This window comes from Copadichromis virginalis, linkage group LG20 (genome assembly GCF_057382275.1).
Source record: "Copadichromis virginalis isolate Kocher_CV1m ecotype Utaka linkage group LG20, C_Virginalis_male_GT1.1, whole genome shotgun sequence".
Lineage (NCBI taxonomy): Eukaryota > Metazoa > Chordata > Actinopteri > Cichliformes > Cichlidae > Copadichromis > Copadichromis virginalis.
The window spans coordinates 19,357,837-19,378,485 of NC_140637.1; the positions used below are offsets into that span (position 1 = coordinate 19,357,837).

At 40.0% G+C, this 20,649-nt stretch overlaps 2 protein-coding genes across 4 annotated transcripts in view; one reads left to right on the plus strand and one right to left on the minus strand.

Annotated features, from left to right (window-relative positions):
* The window catches only part of scube3 (signal peptide, CUB domain, EGF-like 3), a 75,683-nt gene extending 66,402 nt beyond the window's left edge, over positions 1-9,281 (plus strand). For both annotated transcript variants that reach the window (XM_085444994.1, XM_085444995.1), the window contains 13 exons: positions 2,229-2,351; positions 2,502-2,618; positions 2,708-2,803; positions 2,948-3,064; positions 3,211-3,372; positions 3,482-3,685; positions 4,496-4,657; positions 4,750-4,917; positions 4,991-5,152; positions 5,238-5,435; positions 5,523-5,675; positions 6,655-6,734; positions 7,021-9,281. In XM_085444994.1, the coding sequence (XP_085301120.1) occupies positions 2,229-2,351; positions 2,502-2,618; positions 2,708-2,803; positions 2,948-3,064; positions 3,211-3,372; positions 3,482-3,685; positions 4,496-4,657; positions 4,750-4,917; positions 4,991-5,152; positions 5,238-5,435; positions 5,523-5,675; positions 6,655-6,734; positions 7,021-7,173 (1,895 nt within the window). In that variant the 3' untranslated portion in view covers positions 7,174-9,281. The remainder of the gene's footprint in view (positions 1-2,228; positions 2,352-2,501; positions 2,619-2,707; positions 2,804-2,947; positions 3,065-3,210; positions 3,373-3,481; positions 3,686-4,495; positions 4,658-4,749; positions 4,918-4,990; positions 5,153-5,237; positions 5,436-5,522; positions 5,676-6,654; positions 6,735-7,020) is intronic.
* Positions 9,282-9,283: 2 nt separating this feature from the next.
* On the minus strand, positions 9,284-17,034 carry LOC146684663 (membrane cofactor protein-like). 2 transcript variants are annotated; one of them, XM_085444997.1, is made up of 11 exons: positions 16,952-17,034; positions 16,660-16,857; positions 14,296-14,395; positions 14,143-14,216; positions 11,592-11,810; positions 11,276-11,467; positions 10,490-10,586; positions 10,153-10,226; positions 9,879-10,058; positions 9,605-9,790; positions 9,284-9,516 (listed from the first exon to the last, which is right to left on the minus strand). In XM_085444997.1, the coding sequence occupies exons 1-11, from the start codon at positions 17,004-17,006 to the stop codon at positions 9,494-9,496; spliced, it is 1,398 nt and encodes a 465-aa protein (XP_085301123.1). In that variant the 5' UTR covers positions 17,007-17,034; the 3' UTR covers positions 9,284-9,493. The 2 variants fall into 2 exon arrangements, with proteins under 2 accessions (XP_085301123.1, XP_085301122.1); XM_085444996.1 differs by having other exon boundaries at positions 11,276-11,470.
* Between the last annotated feature and the right edge of the window lie 3,615 nt (positions 17,035-20,649).

Sequence of the window (20,649 nt, forward strand, 5' to 3'; positions counted from 1 at the left end):
ATACATGTAATGAATGCAATCCTAGTATATAAATAATGCGAACAGAAAAAAACGATCATTCAATTCACAAATTCCTTGCAAACTGTAATCTTGTTGGTTACAATAACCTGCCTGTTGAAGGCTGGATTCCAGTTAAATTCCACTTAAATTCATTCGATTATGGCCGAATGTTGCTGTGTCAGGAAAAATGATTGATTGAACAGGTTAAAGCTCAAAAGGTAGTCACACTTTCGAAGCGGTGAAATTTGCTCTTTAAAAAATAAATCATTACTCATCCTGAATGTGCTACATGAATACAAATTCCTTTATTGTAGCTTTGAGGGTTGATTGTTGCATAATGCAGAATAAAATGCCTCTCGTAGTTTCTGTTGCTTACAATAAGATACTCATCTAAGCTACAGAATGTTTTTTTTTTTAAGCTATAAAGAAAGGAACAAATTTTATCACACAATACAAACAGTGTTGCTGATGTAATGTAGGATCATGCACCGTAAGTGCCTTTTTATTCCAAGGACAACTCTGGAATCACCAAATGGTCATTAAAAAATCGTGCAAATTACTCATATTATATTCATGCAGCTGCAAAGTGAGAGGTATGTACTGCACAATAAATATGTCTTCAATTTTAACATTTACATTTTTTTTTTTTAAACAATTAGTCCTATTTTTTGTTATTTTTGAAATTGCATATTTTCACTTTGGTGTCATGTTTATAGGATGTAGCTGAAATATTTGTAGTGCTTACAATCTTAAAAAATGTGGGGGTTTTGCTGTTTTTCCTTTGTTACAAATGATGAAAAAAAAAAATACTATGAAACAAAACTCTTAATGTCCAAAACTAACTGTAACCTAAACTAAAATCAATTTTAATGTAAAAGTAAATCTAAAAATTGCTCTGAGTTGACATATGATCACCCCTCGACTCCAGTATTTGGATTTATCCGTTGCATGGCTGCTCGCCAAACCACAAAAAAAGGACAAATTAAAGTGGAACTTTCTTCTTCTTCTTTTTTTGTTTTAAAGAAAATAAAAGGAGGGGGTTGGTGATTTATAAATATTTGTCCAATGCAGAAAACACTGCCCAGATTGCGCTTGGGGAAAAATTCTTCTTAAAAGCAACATGGGCCAGTTGGCGATTAAGCTCACAAAACTGATTACAGTTAAAAGATTTTGACATTTTTATGAACCCTAAATTTCTGCTACATGATACAAAGCAGTTGCAGAGTCTAAATGTCAGATCGTCTTTTTGTTCTGCCCTTTCCTTTCTTGGCTCGTCTCTACATCGGCTCTGTTAGAGCATGCAAAGCAAAAAAAAAAAGATTAAAGCGATCTGGAGAAATGTTAGAATAAGTCTATTTGGTCACATTTCAAATTTGGGAAGAACAAAGAAGTCAAAACAACAGTTGCTGGCAGATGAGCTCTGCTTCCATCAGATTTTCATTAGAGCTCTTTGTCCTTTAAATGAAGTGCTTTGATGCAGAGGATAAGCAGCACATCCCTCACAACATTTTCAAGCAGTTCTGGCTTCAGAACAGCAGAGCGCTACTGATGAAGTCATCATCTTCTTCGGGGAGTGCAGTGGCACGCAGACTGTTTGTATTCAGAGTGAATAATTGAATGAGACAAGAAAGAGCATTTCATATCAGCAAGCAAGATCATCAATCACTGCCATTATCTCCGTTTCTTTCCCAGTGCCACTTGTCCGTAGCCTGCCGAATCCTCAGCTCCACTCACTAAACTAATTTTCTGTCTGGCATCGACGGCAGCCAGACTGCATCTGGATCCCGGATGCTGTTAGTGGTTTTAGCTCAGCATGTGTTTGAAAAGTTGATTATAATTTACTGCTTGCCACAAGTCTTTCTCCTTGAAGAGCAGAGAAATTTTGACCATGAAATTGAACGTGGGTGACATCAAAACGAGAAATCACTTCTGTTTACACGCAAACGCATTAATCTTTCCAGAGCGTGAGGATGAATGGAACTGAGCTTACAGGAACTCGTCATTCATAGCTGTGCTGTTTTATAAGAGGCCTGCTTGTCTTTCATGTAAATCAGCAGAATTGACTCCAGATTGTTTTGGACTAATCACATTGTTTTGTTTTGTTTTTATATTTCTGTTGCCATATTTGTCAATAAAAATCCTTTTCCCTTTGATATTTTTTGATCTTCTCCAGGCATGTTCAGATGTCCGCAGGACATTTGTACTTATGTTAACACCTCTCTTCACAGATATCGACGAATGCAGTATAAATCGTGGAGGTTGTAAATACGGTTGCGTCAACACACTGGGGAGTTATGAGTGTACCTGTCCACCGGGGTACAAGCTGCACTGGAATAAGAAAGACTGTATTGGTATGTAGCAGCACTGCCCCCAAGTGGTTGATTCACTGACATACACTCGAAGCGGGCCTTTTCCACATACTGCTTGTGCAGTCTTTCTCTCTACGCCAGCTTATTGGTGTTAACATTATGTGATACATTGTAGATTGTGTTTTCTCTCAGAGCCTGTGAAATGTCCTCCTGGGCTTGTAGCACCAAAGGCTACACTGACCTGCAGCAAGACTGGCAAGAAAGAGAGCTGCTCTCTTACATGTGCTTCTAAGGCTCACTATCTGGCAGGTATGTCACCGCAATTCAGAGTCGAGTCACAAATTATCTCAGATCCAAAAGATTAGTTTATGGACTTATTTTTGTGTGAACCTTTACAGAATCTGATAACAGCTACTCTGTCAGTTGTGGTATCCCCATCCTCAGAGGGAAGTCCCCCACTAGGCTGAACTCCAACAGCAGTCAGAGCTGCATAGGTTTGTCACTCTCAATATTCATATGGTCGCAGAGTTTTCGAGGACCCAACATGTCAATCACAACAGCACAGACAGCTGTCTTTGCAGGGATGGCAGTGTGATGTTTCAGTGTCCTCCTACCCACTGGGCTGTGTTTGTCTGTAGAGGCTCTGGCCCCTCCAGTAAAGCAGACGGCTTCTTTCAAGATCAAAAACGCCAAATGTCACCTGCATCCTAAGCTGCCTGGCCGAACTGAGGACAGAGGACGGACACTGGGACAAGGTCAGTCCTTAACTGGATATGTTCCTTTACAGATGTGTTGTTTATTTATTTATTTTAATATTTAAAGGTTGACTGCTCTATAACAGATCCAAGCAATGTATGCCGGTGCTGCCTTAAAGATATTATATGATATTGTGTGTCCACAGGAGGAGGGCAGCCCTGCAGCAACTGCCTTGTAACATTTGTCAACCTTAAATGTGACTCCTCCAAGAAAGCTAAAGGGCGACGTGCTCGCAACCCCTCCAACAAAGAAGTAACACGCATTACATTAGAGCTGGAAGCTGAGGTCAAACCTACAGATGCTACAGGTTGGACTTTTCTTTTTCCATCCCAAAGGAAAACCTTGATCAACTTAGTTGGTGCTTAAGACATAATTATTTAAAATTTTATTTACATTTTTTATGGACTCCAATCCAGGGAGTTGTAATCTCAGCTGCCTGAGACAACGGATGGAGAAGCAGGTTAAAACCTATATCAAGGCTCTGAAGAAGTCCATCAACCAGGAGCGCTTCCTCATCAGAGTTGCTGGTTTGGAATATGAGGTGGCCCAAAAACTTCCCCAGGCTGCTCCTATTCAGGAAAACTGTGGTCCAGGCTGGGAGAGGGACAGTGGCCGATGTGGTAAGACCAGAGAGCAGAAATGGTAGTCTTGGATAAGCTAATTTTGCTGCAAGGATGTATTTAGAAACTTAGGATGTACTCACAGCAGCCAATAAATACCACACATGAGCACGTCTGAGCTCCAAAGTTCAGTTAATTTGACTAACGGGAGCACTGGGTCATACCTGAGCGTCAAGTCTGGTTAACTCTGTCCTGGGCTGCTTGAACAGGTGGGCCCAGGCGGAGATTGGTTGGACTGTTGGTTATATTACAGAGCAATTGTGCCCAGTGTTAGTACACCCTAAATGTCAGAATATAACCTTACGAAATGTCACATTGTGCATCATTGTTTCATAGAAGGTGTGTCTTTAGCTAGTCTTCAGGTGAGGTCTCTACACAATAAAACTAATCAGTCATCACCCAATCAGACCCAGCCACAACCCTAGGAGATCAGCTGATTTAAGTGTCATCCAGTATCATGTGATGGCTCTACTATAATCCAGCTCTGCATCCAATTAGCAAATGTAATAAAGGACATGCAAGTTAAGCTGTTTTAGCCAATTGCTTCTGCCCCTGCAAGCTACTTTGGAACCCACTATCACCTGGGGTGCCAATAACAATAAAACAAAAAAAAAAAAAAACTGTGTTCATCTGCTCTGGTTTGCTCTCCTCATGTGTTACAAAGATTAACCACCAGAATTAATAGAAATGATCCCAGATACAAATAACAAATGCATATTTTATCCATCCACGTTACACATTTAGTTAATGAGGAGTTATAGCTAAGTGTGTCCTAATCTCTAACTGAAGCCATTGTGGATGTTCTCTCAGTCAGATGTTTGCCAGGCTCTTACTACCACGGTGAGCAGGAACGCTGTGTCCAGTGTCCACCCGGCACTTTCCAGGAGAAAGAGGGGCAGCTGGCCTGTGACCTCTGTCCTGGAAGCGATGGCCATGGGCCTGTGGGCGCACGGAACATCTCCTCCTGTGCAGGTAGCCTTGTTTAAAGTCTCACGGACTATGTTAAACATCCATTTCTGACTCATTAAAAAGCCTGATCCCTGTGTTGTTCACATCAAATCCAGGCCAGTGTCCAACAGGGTACTACTCCAGCAGTGGATTCAAACCTTGCCTGCCATGTCCTCAGGGCAATTACCAACCAGATTTGGGACGGACCCTGTGCTTTCCCTGTGGGGGAGGTCTCAGCACCAAGCGGGAAGGGGCCAGCTCCTTCCACGACTGTGAAGTCAAAGGTCAACTTTTTATCTTTGCTGGGGGGAAGAAATCCAAACTTCTTCGCTTAATATTTTTACTTTTTCCCTGCAGTTGATTGTTCTCCAGGTCATTACTACAACACCACAGTACACCGCTGTATCCGCTGCCCTGTGGGGACCTATCAGACAGAGTTTAAACAAAACTACTGCATCTCCTGTCCTGGAAATACCACCACTGATTTTGATGGTGCCACAAGTGTCTCGCAGTGCAAGAGTGAGTATGAAAATGATTGTTTTGTGTTGTTCATTTTTCTCAGACATGGGCTTGAATTTAATTTGATATGTTTGTGTGCGTCTAGACAGGCAATGTGGCGGGGAGATGGGCGAGTTTATGGGTTATATTGAGTCACCTAACTATCCTGGTAATTACCCTGCAAATGTGGAGTGCATTTGGAACATCAACCCACCCAGCAAGCGCAAGATCCTAATTGTTGTGCCGGAGATTTTCTTGCCTTCAGAGGATGAATGTGGAGATGTGCTGGTTATGAGGAAGAACTGTAAGTGGCCCTCTTTCATTAGCTTTCATTGAAATGTAGTAATTTAATCACACTATAAACCTGGTCATTTTTCTTCTTTAATACAAGGGTCAGCTACGTCCATCACCACCTACGAGACATGTCAGACATATGAGCGGCCCATCGCCTTCACAGCTCGGTCCAGACGTCTCTGGATTAACTTCAAGTCTAATGAGGCTAACAGCGCCAGAGGCTTTCAGATCCCCTATGTTACTTATGATGGTATGAAACATTATCACTTTTCTCACCAGATGGCTTAGATTGTGAACTGTTATGTGTCTAAAATTTTTCTGACCTTAAAGGGTTGTTTTCTAAAATAAATCTTATATAGTATTATTTTTAATAAACGTGGCAGGTGACAGTCTTTTTATTTTTGTCAGTGTAGCTGTGTAAAAACAACACATATTAGCTTTTTTTTTTTTTTTTTTGCAAAAAGATGGACAACATTTAATTTGAATGATTGGCTAATTATTGTACATGGAAACTAGTGCTGTCAGCGTTATTCTCGTTAAAATGACATTAACGCCATAACCGCATTAATGCGGCAAATCTCCGTTAGCTATTTAGCGCGGGTCGCCCCGTGCGTGGGGCTGCACAACGGAGATTTGCGGCGTAACTGGAGATTTGCCGGTTTAACGCGGTTATGGCGTTAATGTCATTTTAATGAGAATAACGCTTGCAGCACAAAAAACATATCTGCCGTCATGACTAAAATGTTACATATTTTGCACCAAAAACAGAGTGCAACTGTGGTGGACATGCAATTAACTGTTACTATTATATATTTGTCATCTGCTTTTAAATGATCGATTATTCAGAAAAACCAAAAGTTGTAAAATAGAGGAAAATATAATTTTTTATGGCTAACAGTCCAAAGTACAAAGGAAAGGAATGTTACAGAGAGGCTGGAAAACGTGACTGTCTGACAGATTAATCAGTTTCTCTGCCACCCTGATGGCTTAGGTGTGTACCAAACACACACCTGCCTATGAATCACCTTTAATGTTACACTGTAGTTTCCCTTTACAAAAAGGTGACATTAAGTTGAGTCAAAGGGAGTTTTCCAGTATATGAATGAGTTTTTTTGCCATGTTTGTGTTTATTTTTTCACCACCTAACTTGTTTTGCATGACCTGTTTTCAGCATGCTATGAGAAAGCAAGCAGTGATTATATTATGCGTTGTTGTTTTTATGAATTCAGAGGACTACGAACAGCTCGTAGAGGACATAGTGCGAGACGGAAGGCTCTACGCCTCTGAAAACCATCAAGAAATCCTCAAGGTTAGCCCAGCCCCCTTTTCTTTTTCCTTTTCCTGCTAACTGTATGCATCATTGGCATCATTCATTGTTGCGAAGGTGATTCATTGAAGAGGAAAGGTGTCGTAAGAATAAACAAAGCTGTTGTTGTGAGTCAGGCGGTGCGTTAATATTGACGAGATTAATGTTCTCTTACAGCTGCAATTTTTTTTCCAGTATTTAGCAACACCTTCAAATGTGATTAAGGCAGTAACTGAGAACTAAAGTGTGTTTCATTAAAGACTTTATACCTGTTGATTTTTCCTCACAGGATAAAAAACTGATAAAGACTCTCTTTGATGTGCTGGCTCACCCACACAACTACTTTAAGTACACCACTCGGGAGTCCAACGAGTTGCTTCCCCGCTCCTTCATCCGTCTCATAAGCAGCAAAGTCTCTGCTTTTCTGCGACCATACAAGTAAAAGCCACACAGCTGCCGACACGCCGGATCGCGACCCTCCCCCCCGATATCCCCCTCCATCTTATAGGCCACATCGCGCAACTCTCACAGGACTTAAAAACACGAGACATACTCTTACGTTTACCCTCTTATTTTTTTGTAGGCTTTGACAATAAACACTATGCAGACCTGAGAAATTTTCCAACACCATTTTTGTTTTGTTTTTTCTTTTTTGGTCAGTTACCATTCAGCACAGGTCTGCATTCCTGAGCTCAAACATTTAGTGGGGATATAGAGTATTGTGAGTGGGTTTGGTTTCTATTGTGTTGTGCAATGAAACCACACACACACACACAAAAAGAAAACAAACAATAGAAACGCCTATTTCAGACAGTAGGAGTGATGTTTTGTGCGTGCTGTCTGAGCTTGTTATTGTATTTGCTTAAATGAGCTCAACTCCTACCAATAAGTATGACTGTAAGTGTTGTGCAAGTGTTGTGTAACTCTGGTTCCATCTTCAGTGTCTGTGTGCTGTCCTCGAGGAGGAGCAGTTGTAAAATTCATGTCGCAGCTGCGGTCCAGCTCATTCAAAGCCCGACTATATTTGAGCTCTTAGAGCAGTTTCCAAGGGTTTTACTGTTAAAACAGTTATTCTCTGTCTGTTTAGACTGTACCAGCATTTTCCAACCTTCAGATTATTTCTGTTGCTCTTTTCCAAGCCAACTTAAAGCAAATACAAAAAAAAGGGTGGTTAGCTATTTTAGGAACGTGGTGGATATTATGAAAAAAGTTGTTGGGAGCCACAGAAATGAGATAATGTGATGCTTAGTGGAACATGTCTCAGAGAGAAAGAAATGTCTTTGAGGGACATTATGTTTGCTGCTTCTTTTAAAAGGTCACTTTAATTCTTCAGTCTCATTGTCTTTCTGATGTACGCTACACATTTATAATCTATAGGTTTAAAAACAAAGGGAAGCTCCGAATCTGATACACTATAGTTTCTACACCCAGGAAATTGATATTCCACCAGTTTTATAATTTGTTTTTATTATTTTTATTATTTTTTTTTAGTCTTGTAAATAATGAAAATAAATTAGACGAGGGTTGAATTCTGTAATTACAATTTTCTTACACAGGGCCCCCAAAATAAATTTTTGCCCCTCATGTCCGACCCGCCAAAGTCCAAAGACACCCAAGACTGCTCAAATTTTATTCTGTCCTAAAGAAGACAGATCTTCCAAAGACCTCCCAAGAGAAGGCATGTGTAGTTGTCTTGGGCTCTAGATTTGCAGTCAGTCATTTCCCTTTATTTTAATACAGAGTGCAATGATTGAAAATGAATTCTTGGTTAAAGCCAAGTGTGACACAAAAACTTGTGAAATGTGTTTTGGGTTGTTTTCTTGTTGCGACTCCTTGTATTAAATGTAAGTCATTGTGAAGATATTTAACTTCTAAAATGTAACTACTTTTAGAAAAATGCATTATGTGTGGTGAAATGTAACAAAGGGGTGGCATCTTGGTGAAGTGGTTGGCACTGTCACCCCATGTATTTTAAGACTCAGACTTTAGGAGGACAAAGAAATTGAACATATTGGACTCAAATGCGATGTTGGGCCAAGTAACACAACTCGTCAGCTATAAAATCCTCACTTTATTATCAGCTTCAGTCATTGATTTATATCTTAAAATCCAATATGCAACTTCTCCATGCGCTCACTTGGCCCACGTTGCCAAAAACTGACCCATCCCACCTAAATCAGCTTGTTTCTTTTTTCCCTTTTTGCAACCTGATTTACTCCCCCCCTTTTAATTGTTGCCTTTTAAAATAAGAGTTTGCTATGATGTATCGGAGTTGATAATGATATTTGCACTTGAATTGTTATTGCTCATGTAAAGAAATGTCTGGATTTTGTATTGTCTTTTTAAAATGAATGGAATTGGTGTTCTTGTTTTCTTGTAGCTTGTTTGTTCATGAAATGCTCACTCACCGTTTAGTCTAGAGATGATACACATAACATTATCAACTGTAAGGAATAAAAAGAAAAAAACCCAACCTATGTACAGATGTGAATGAAAAGTTTGTACCTGTTCTTGCCCAAACGCGTATCAAAATAAACAAACTGTACTTCAGCTTCATTTAAAACATGTTTTAATGTCTGTATAGTAATGTATAATACATTTTTAGGTTATTAGGTATCCCAAATGGCTTAGGTTGATTTTAAATAAGTTGCATTTTGGTAAGAATGCAATGTTAGCTTAACTGTTTTCATCCATTGAATGCTGTTAAATAGTTTTGACAGATAGCGCTGAATATGGAAGGTTAAGGTTTGAGAGCTGGGGAATTAGCCCCACTGGTTGACAAAACCTGGGGAGGGAAAAAAAGGCAATCATAGTTTTAGTGTGGGAACAGTACTTCAGGTTACTCATACCAGGAAAAAGTACTGATTACTTACGTCTGCGTTGACATTTGGGAAGCTCAGGTAACCATCGGCCATCACGTTCACAGTACACTGTACCTGGCCCACTCATGACATAACCCATGTTACACTGAATATATATAGTGGCCCTGTACTGAAACTTCTGATTGTGGTTTCCTGTCCAGTAAGCATTAGGCACATTTGGTGAAGGACATGTTATTTCTGTGGGGGAAAAAAAAGAAAAGAATTCAACTTTAATGATTATTCATAAACACAATAAAAACTACAATCTGCTCTGTCAGAATATGACCTTTGCATTCTGGTGCAGGTGCACTCCATGTCCCATGTTTAGTACACCAAATTTCCCTTTCTCCAACAAGAGTTCCTGCACGACACGAATAGCGAATAACACTCTTGTATGTGTAAGGTTCATGTTGAAGGCCGGTTATTTCTGCGTTGCTCACTTCAGGAGGGTCCTCACACACCGCAGCTGCAAGAAATACAATAATTTTAGGATGCTGAGATTCAGGAAAACCAACTGACATCTAAAAGCTGTGGTGTGCTTGTGCGATAGGCAACCTAACCTTCACAAACAGGGTTGCGTCCGCTCCAGCCGTTATTCATGCAGTGTCTGGTTGCACGTCCCACAAGCATGAACCTAAATGTCAGGAAATGGGTCGCAGAGTTCATTTAAAGACCACATCTTCGAAATGATTTCTAAAATTCCACTTCTACATTGGACACAGTGAGTAACTCGATTGTATGTTATGTTACACAATTGTAGAATAACAATTGTGACTCGAGTACAGAAAACATTTTGCGAGTAATAAATGCAGAAGTTCTGATAACTCCAAAAGGCTGAAACCCCTTTTGTTTCAAAGTTGCATTCACTGAGAATGCAGGAGGTTTAAAAATTCTTACCCCTCATCACAGACGGCTGTAGCGGTATCTCCAAATTCTACTCCAGTATATACAAACTGTCCACTCTGAATATCTCCAGCTGAGCCACAAAGCTTTCCTTTACAGCCAAAGAACAGAAATAATTTAACATGACAGTACTGCATTTCAAGAATTTTTATTGTAATGAGGAGGCAAGACAAACTATCATCATCATGTGGTGCTGTCGTTTTGGATAACACATTCATTCATCTCACCATGGATAAGTTCAATTGAGCCTCAAGACTTAGTCAAATGAGATAATGCAGTAATCCTGTCCAATTCAAGGTTACTCTCAGTGGTAACCCAGCCTAGACTACAGGGTTTTTTTTTTTAAGTATGCAATAGAAATGCAATGTTTTAAGCACTCCCCACAGGGGTGATACCATGGTAAAATGTAAATGCGTGGAAAAAAAAAGTAAAGCAAAGAGGCTTAAAAATCCATATTATATGATCTAAATCATTCCACTGTAAGAAAAGTCAACTCCAGGTGGTAGAGGTTTGTCCAGGACTCACTGTTTAGTGTTTCCGGGAGGATATTTGAAAACAGATATGGAGTGAATTATTTCTGATTTCTGAAGGGCCACTAAAATCCTCTGATGGACAAGGGTGCAACTTACAATTTAATTGAAGAGTGTTACATTAATAAATGCTATTCTAAAATATATTTTTTTATGTCAACAATAATCCTATCCTGGTCATGGGATAAAATGTGGAAAAACTAGGTTTTATAAAAAGACTTGATCAAAAAGAAATATCAAATATACTTACGCTCACACTTAAGCTTCAGTGGTGTCCATTTCCCATTAATACAGAGGCGAGACTTTCTGCCGCCTGCTGCAACGTATCCAACATCACAGTTGTAATAGACCTTTTGCCCAGAAAAGAAAGATGTCTTTGTAATGAACCTGTCAGCAAGGTGGACATTGGAGTTGCTGACAGCTGGTGGCACACCACAGCTACCTGCTGAAAACATTTTCCACAGGGGAAGATATCACTTTAGTTTTAGCAAACTCAGATGAAGGCCATTTTTCATAGTGCTAATGCAGCGTAAGTGGCGTATCAGGTAAAAATATGAACCCTTTACCAGGTGATGGTTGAATTTTATCATCAGGTATGGGAACACATTGAGGAGGTTGAGGCTTCCACTGGCCACTGGAGTCACATGTGGTCTGCTGAGCTCCATTCAGCTGGAAACCCTCACTGCAGATGAAGGTCAGGTTCTCTCCCACCTGGTATGCAGAAACACCTCCAGTTCTCTGCACAGAGTTGGCTACTTCTGGGGTTGGGCAGGTGATGCCTCCCTCTGATAGTAAAAATAAGAAACATTTATTTCATGTCTTAAGTACAAGTGAACAAAGGTTAGAATTTAATAAATCTAAATACTTATTTTAGAAAAACTGGCTATACACTCACTGGCCACTTCAGTAGATATACCTTACTAGTACTGCGCTGAAACCATTAGCCTTCAGAACTGCTCTAATTCTCTTTTTCATAGATTAAATAAGTTAAATGAAAAAAAATTTTCTTAGATTTTGGTCCATGCTGACATGATAAGTGTCCCATAGTTACATAACCATGATGTGAATCTCTTGTTCCATAAAATCCCACAGGAGCTCTGTTTGAGATCTGGTGACCATGAAGGCCATTTAATCACAGTGAACTCATTGCCAAAGCCAACAGAATATGGACCACTGTCGTCATAAAGGGATAGACATGGTCAGAAACAATACTACAATAGGCTGTGGTGTTTAAACAATGCCCAAATAGTACTAAGAGGCCCAAAGTGTGTCAACAACATATCTCCCACACCATTACATTAACTACAGTCTGAACTGCTGTCACAAGGCAGGTTGGATCCGTGCTTTGATGTAGTTTACACCAAAATTCTGACCCTGCTATCCGCCCTAATCAGTCTGTCAATCTCTTGCTCCTTTTCCCCCTCACTTGTGAACAAGGACCCAAGATACTTAAACTCCTCCAGTTGGGGGAGCAACTCTTCCCTGATCCAGATTAGCTGGAACCTCATCATCTGCAAAAAGCAGAGGAGATCCTGTGGCCACCAAAGTGAAAGCCTTCCACCAACTGGCTCCACCTAGAAATTGTACACAGTTGTACACAGACTGAATAACTCAGCAGCAGGCCAGCACCCGATACTCCTGAAGCATCCCCCACAGGATACTGTGAGGTATGCGAATAAATAGCTTCTCCAAGTCCACAAAAGTACACTGGTTAGACAAACTCCCATGCACCCTTAAATACTGTTGAGAGGATAAAGATCCACTGTTCCACAACCAGGACAAAAACCACATTCTTTCCTCCTGCATTTGAGGTTTGACTAATGGATGAACTCTCCTCTCCAGCTCCCTGGCATTGATATTCCTGGGGAGGCTGAGCGGTGTGATCCCCCTGTAGTTGGAACACAGTCTCCGGTCCTGTTTTGTAAAGATTGGAACCACCACTCCAAGGTCAGTCCAGGGCCACCGTCCAAGATTTCCACATGTTGATGCTGAGGCATGTCAAACAAGACAGCCCTACAACATCCAGATTATTTAGAAACTCCGGTGAACCTCATCTAATGCAGGGGCCTGGACACCAAGGAGTTGTTTAACTGCCTCAGTCACCTCACCTCTGGTGATAGGCAAGTTGTCCCCATCATACCCAGAATCTGTTTCCTCTACAGAAGACATGCCAATGGGAGGAGGTCCTCTAAGTATTCCTTCTACTGCCCGACTATGCCCTCAGTTGAAGTCAAAAACACCCCACTCACTCTATACACCATGTGAGTAGAGGGAGTGGGGAGCTCCAATGCTTTCCCCTGCTGAATCACATGATAGGTTTTCCAGAGTTGCTTCGAAACCAACAGCAATTGTTTCACTGAACTCCTCCCACACCTGAGATTTTTGCTTTAGCTACTGCCTGAGCTGCTTTCCACTTAGCCTGCTCCTGTACACCCACCACCTACAGGGGGAACCTTGCTATCGAGTCTGGCTATTGGGACATAGATTGTCACCTCTCTGGCAGGGAAAGTGCGTTGTATGAAGTTGAGAGATATCGGTTAGATATATTTGGGTTCATACGTCACATACGTCAGGCTCTGGAAACAGTTTCGTGGAAAGGAGCTGGATTGTTCCAGGACTGTGCCTGGACTTGCCCTGAGGCAGTGGGACTGTACATTGGGGGTTTTGCCGGTGGATGACAGGGTTGTTTTCTTGGACCTTCGGGTCGGGGAACGGGTTCTGACTGTTGTTTGTTCTTATGCTCCCATTGACAGTTCAGACTACCCAGCCTTCTTGAATTTACTGGGTGGAGGGCTGGAGTGTGCTCTTCAATTATCCTTCTGGGAGTCTTTAATGCTCACACACGGAATGACAGTGAGACCTGGAGGAGCATGATTGGGAGGAACAGCCTGCCTGATCTGAACCTGAGTGGACTTCTGTGCAAATAACAATTTGTCCAAAACAAACATGGGAAATTTGCTTCAACTGAGTTAAGAGATTAAACTCCCAATTTACATAACATTCAGGGATTAGTTACGCATTAACACTACCACTTAAAGCCACCCCTTACAGTTTCACAACTATTGGGTTTCCATTTACAAGCTAGTTCGAGTACTTCAATGTACCACATCACTGTACCTTCACATGATGGGAATTCACCAGCCCATCCAGACCTTTTGCATATCATGTAGTTCAGCCCTTTCAGAGTGTATCTGTAGATAAGAGATGCAGTCAAACACCACTTGAAAGTCTTATTCTGATGTTTTAGGAGTTCTTCAAAGTAAAACTTACCCCTCATTGCACACAGCAAAAACCTTCTCCCCGATGTATGAATTCCCTTCATACTGGAACTCTCCATTGGGTAGATCACCAGCATTGCCACATGATATCTCTGTTAAATGCAAGATAGTAAGCGTGTAAATGACACATTACAGTTTAATTTCTAGATGGAAATATAAAAGCCCACAACCAAGGCTGATTTCGCTGGAATGTTTTATGGAGGTCTAGAAAAAAAACCGGAACATGTGAAGAAACTGATACTGTAGAGGACTTGTCATTTGATGCTTGTCTGAGGTTAAGAAGCCCAGAACTGGTCTTGATACCAGCAATATAAAAGAATTTTAAATCATGAAATGATCATTTATGGTTAAAGAGGCTGCAGAGATCAACTGTAAAACACAGTTTATCCTTCAAGCCAAAATATGTGGTGAACTACAAGCCTATTTATGGGGAAAATGACTCAAAAAGAGCAGAGTGATGAATCATGTAAGTTACATTCATTTTTCTTCAAAGAATTTTCACCCTCAGTTGATAATCTGACAAAACGTATTTCTTTAGTTTCCTTTTGCTCTGTTAGCACCATCTTGCATCTTGTAGTTTGGCAATGATTAAAATCTGTTCCATTTTTAAAAAGGCCATTGATTATGAAGACAGAACTGCATTAATCAGTTTGGTTGTAAAACAGAGGCAATTACATTACTAGTACACTATCTCTTATAATCTAGTTAAAAATTAGTTTGCAGTATGGTTATTTAGACCGGCACGTGACTCTCAAACCAAAGAAAGCCAAAGAGATCATGCCCCACATTTTTTCTAATTCACAAAGTTTTTGTTTCCTTAACCGATATCTCTCAACTAGCATGGATCTAGACATTTATTTTTCTTAATTATTTAGTAAGGGAAAAAAGTTATTCAAAGTAAATTAAATGACTCTATTCAACTGATTTAGACTTGAAAAATGTGAATCGACCTTTAAGGCTGTAAGAAATGTTGTTGTCAGTAAATTTCCCAAACCAAATTTATGTTGTTTGGAAACCAAAAGAAAAACATCGAAGTAGAAATATGTGTGGACAATGTATATTTAGAAAGAGTAAATGAAATAAAATTTCTTGGGGTGATCATTGACCACAAGCTCTGTTGGAAGCCACACATTACTTATGTTCGGGGGAAATTGGCACGGGGCATTGCCGTCCTGGGGAAAGCAAAGCATATGTTGGATCAGAAAGCACTGCACATTTTATACTGTGCTTTACTACTGCCATATATGAGCTACTGTGTAGAGGTCTGGGGAAACACATACAAAAGTAACACACAAACAATAACTATAATACAGAAAAGGGCCATTAGATTAATAAATAATGTAGGGTACAGGGACCATACAAATGCACTCTTTGTCAAAATGCAAGCTATTAAATTCCAAGACTTGGTGAAGCTTAAAACAGCGCAAATAATGTATAAAGTAAGAAAGAAATTGCTTCCCAAAGAAATCTGTAAATTGTTCATAGAAAGAGAAGGTGGGTATAACTTAAGAGGGAAATGGAATTTAAAAATACAAAGTGCTAGAACAACTTTAAGAACTATGTCAATCTCAATTGCAGGAGTTAAATTATGGAACAGTCTAACAGAAGAAATAAAAGACAGTCAAAACATAAAACAGTTTAAAGTAAAATATAAAAACCTAATTTTAAATAAGTATAAGAATGAAGAAAACGGGGTTAACCCAGGACGGTAATGTTGCTGGTAATGGTGTTGCGGTTCTTTTTTGTTTTTTTGTTTTGTTTTGGTTTGTTGTTTTTCCATAACTTGTGTATCTGCAAATATACACATTCTGTATTTTTCATATGCAAGAAACTATACTGTGGTGGGGCTTGCTAATTTCTTGTTTTTGATTTATGTATGTTATGTTTTGTTTTACTTCATATGTTTCATATGTTTCATATGTTGTTTGTTTAATTTAAGACAAAAAAAAAATTAAATGAATGAGAGGTAAAACTTGAGGGGGTAGGGACAAATAAGTAAATACTTCAGCCTACTCCTTTTCAAACAAATAATGGAATGATATTTTGTAATGATTGTGAAGGCACATGTTTGAAATGTTTGAAATAAAAATGAACTGAACTGAACTGAACTGAACCTGTGTTTATTCTGACTTCTTTTTATGAACGACTTTTTTCTTGATAAATTTTTTTTACTTGTATATCTATTAAACACCTTCCCCAGTAGGGGGTGTTAGCGGGCTTCTGCGCTGCTTTAAATCCATCTAAGTAAATTACAGGTCTAAGAATATCTCAGTAAACAGGCTGCTGAGTGAAACAACACGCAAGCGACTCTTTTTTTTTTCCGCCCTTGAAAACAAATAAATGGTCAAATTCTTACTTTCGCATTTTAAAGTCAGTTTGGTCCATTGTCCATCAACACACTGCACAACCCTGCTGCCTCTGAAAGCAGTGAAGTCGTCGTCACAGCTGTAGTAAACTTTCTCGCTGTGGCTGAATTTCTGTCTCCTGGCATATTTCGTCTCCAGTTTGGTGTTCGGGTATTTATCTGGTGCTGAACAATCCTGTGATACTTGACCTGTATTTTTTGGGAAATCATACCATCAGTTTTATAAATAAATACATCATTTACATGATATACGAAAATAATAAATGAACAAATCACTATTTACCTGAAGCCGGTGAGGCTAACATGAAAACCAAAATACTCCAACCGACAGTCCTCATGTTGTCTTGCTTGTAGGCTGTCCTTAGAGGCAGATGCCAACAGGAGGATCAAGTGAAGCAATTTATAGAGGAAGACTGGGACAGCCCATCAGGGAATGGGCATGAAAACATAAAGCTGTACTATAAAAAAAAAAAAGTCCTATAATCTTCATTTTAGTATCTATGATTTAATCCCTGAACAGCCCAAATACAGCTCACGCGTAACAGTAATATCTATACATTTTAAGCAGGAGCACAGGTTTATTTTTAGTGAGTAGGTGGTTATTTGCTTATTCATCGTGTAAGATTAAAAAGAGATGAAGGTTCTACGAGGCTTTAGAAACAGAATAAATTTATAATGGGCTTTCATAGCAAAAAAGGATTATTCCAGTATAAGAATGCTATTTAAACTGGTTTAGTTAATTTGGTCCTCTAATATGACCTGCACCATATCCTGCCTTTACAATATTAATATACAGACGCTATTTTTTTGGAATTGAATTTAACTGTATGACCATTTTAATCCTGCAGATGAAGCTGACATTGTGTTTCAGCTGTTTGTCGTGTTACAGACTTGACCTTCTTTTATTCTGTGTAATCCATTTCAATGCCGAGGTGATCCAGTCGTGATTTAAGACTTCCAGCAAATGGCAGTTCACAGACGTGATAAAAGACGTAACAAAGTCTTTTTATGTAAGCACAGACACCCATAATAACAGGGGAGCCATGACGTAAAGTGTGTAAGAAGAGTGTGGGTGAGCGAAGGAAAATCCGGCAAAGTCATTATTGTAGCAGCAACAACAGATTCCTCTGAAAGCCACAAGCAGCCTCTCCCTTTCCAGGTGCAGCAGAGGTTGTCCTCATAATCCAAAGCAGTTCAACACCAACCAAAACACCACCTTTACAAAATGATCGTATAATGTGTCAACAACAGTTTTCCTAAATGTCCTGGAGATCATCATGATGATTGATGTTTTTTTCTTTTTTTGGAAAATGTGAGATGAACACTTGTGTGTTTTTTGTTTGTTTGTTTGTTTTTGGTCAGCTGTGGCTTTCACCTTGGAACCTTACCATTTTTGCCCAGTCTCTTTGTTAGCACCCCATTATGAACTCTGACCTTAACTGAGACAAGTGACATTTTCATTCCCTAGTTTTTTTGTTTTTGTTTTGTTTGTTTTTTAGCTCCTGGATGAGTCATTGATGAATTAATAAATGCAATTGTTAATAATAACAGTTAATAAAATCAATTGCCATTTAAAAACTGCATTTTTATTTACTTAATTTATCTAGTCTCATCTGAAATGAAAAGACTTTGTGCGATGATTTGAAACATGTAAGTGTGACAATATACAAAAAAGGGGAAAATGTTTTCTCAGAGAACTGTATACAATGGCTAAATTTATAGAAGGAGAGTAAAATTTATATTTGAAAATCTGCTAGTTTGGAACATGTTTTAATTATTCCCTCCTGCATAGGGAACCAAAATTAAAAATTTCAGCAACTCTAATAATGGTTATGAAACTCAGGACATGCTGCTGGTGGTGGTAGAGTTAGAGGTCTGAGCATAGCTGGACTGGCCATCGGGCATACCGGGCATTTGCCCGGTGGGCCGCTGGCGATTTTTTGTTTTTATGGGCCGATCGATTTTTTTATTTTTGGAAGGGTATAAATAATGAAAGGTGTTGGATTGGCCAGTTGGTCATGATTGACTCTGGGCTGGACCAATTACAGCCGAGGAGGTCGGATGCACCCTCCCCCTTGTTTAGCAATCTTATAGACGAACTAAAGAAAATGGAGAACAAAAAAAGGAAAGAAGGTGCAGAAAAAATTAGGACCAAAAAGAAACGAGCCCTTCAGGCAGACGCTGCCAAATGTGTAAAAATAACTGAATTGTTTGGCGGTAGCTATGGCATAGCTTCCACAGATTTAGCAACATCAGCAAGTGGTGGAGGCCAGCAGGTGGATAAGGGAAAGGGGAGGCAAGAGGAGGAGAGACCGAGGCGGCCGCCGGTCATAGTGGCAGAGGAACTGAACTTCAGGCAAGAAGTTATGACCTGCTGTCTATCTGTGTCAGATATAAACCAAGTTTAGTTGTAGTTTGTTTTCGTTGTGCTGACTTTTTACAGGCGCTTAGAATAACTGGTACTGCGTACTAGCTAGCATGATGGAGTTTATATACTGCTGGGCGGGTGCTATGAAGTTACTGATAGTAAATTTTATTTTATGCTTCAGGTTAGTTTCTCAAACTCCTCAAAATCTTAACAAATTGTGCCAATCCTTACATGTTGCACCAGGCTGATTTATCATCTAAAGTGGAGAAGTCTGTGACAGAGGAGACAGAAGAGCAGCAGAGAGAGATGGAGAGATGACTTCATGTCATCCATAGGGTTGCCAACCGTCCCTTAAAATACGGAATCGTCCCGTATTTCGAAACAAAAGTACACGTCCCGTATTGAGCTAATAAGGGACGCACTTTGTCCCGTAATACAGTGAGAATCAAAAGTAGTCTATAACTTTTAATGGAATTAACGCTTTGTTTGAAAACATAATTCCCAGCCCCTCTCCTGCTTTGTGACCAATGAGCTAACAGCACACTTATGACAATTCGAGTATGACAATTCAGATTACCGCTCATCTCATTGGTCGAGGAAAGGTCGCTTACGGAGAAAATACCGGAAGACAACAGATGACCACAACAAGAAGCATGGCCAACAGGGAAACAAACGCCGACTCTGCGGTGCAAGTCTCGGACGACAGTACACCTAAAGCTGGGCAAACACTGTGCGATTTTTTTCAGTCACGTTATTCAGCTCCTGCTCAAACTGCACGATTGACTGGCAGGGGTTAGAAGTTGGTAGGTCACGATGCAGGGTCTCACACTATACCGCCCGATGCTCTGATGCGACCTGAGTGCTCACACTGTGCCTCCATAACATGAAGGTTATAACAGAAAATCTGTCGCGCTCTCTCTCTCTCCGTCTTTCACTCACACAGACACACCACCACCATCAACTTTGCTAAATTGCTAATGAAAAACACTCATCAGGCAGCTGTGATTAAGCAGCAATGTAAATCCAACTATTTTCACGGTTGTTGTGGTCGTGATAATTTTGTGATGCCACATCGAAAAGGCTCGGATGAGCTTTCCAAAGTTCTACAAGTTGTGCCTCCATCGCTTGTGTCCAGATCACACGCTGCACAGCCGTGCTGCTCCGTCTTTTTCACCGACGTTTACGTGTTTGCGCGCGAGCAGTGTGAGCGGCTGTGGTGAGAACCTCACGAGCGATTGATGATCGGGAGCTGGTCGTGAGGTGTTAATCACTTCTCGTTACCCCACGTATACTACACGATGCACGATGAAGGCCAAAATCGGTCCGATCACTCAAAAATCGGCTCAAAATGGGCCTAAAACCGCACAGTGTGAGCCCAGCATTAGAGCAGCAATGTTTGTTCCCCTCAGACAAAGGGAAGAATGGGAAAAGGAAAACACCTGGCTGGAAAAAGTTACTATGGGCATGTGCAGTGAATATCAGCGCTATGTGGCCAGAAGTGTGATAATATAATTTATTTTGTGTAATAAACAACTGCAAGGATAGATGATTACAACAAATAGATGACTAATACATAAAAGTAATACATAGATGAATAATGATGATGAGTTATG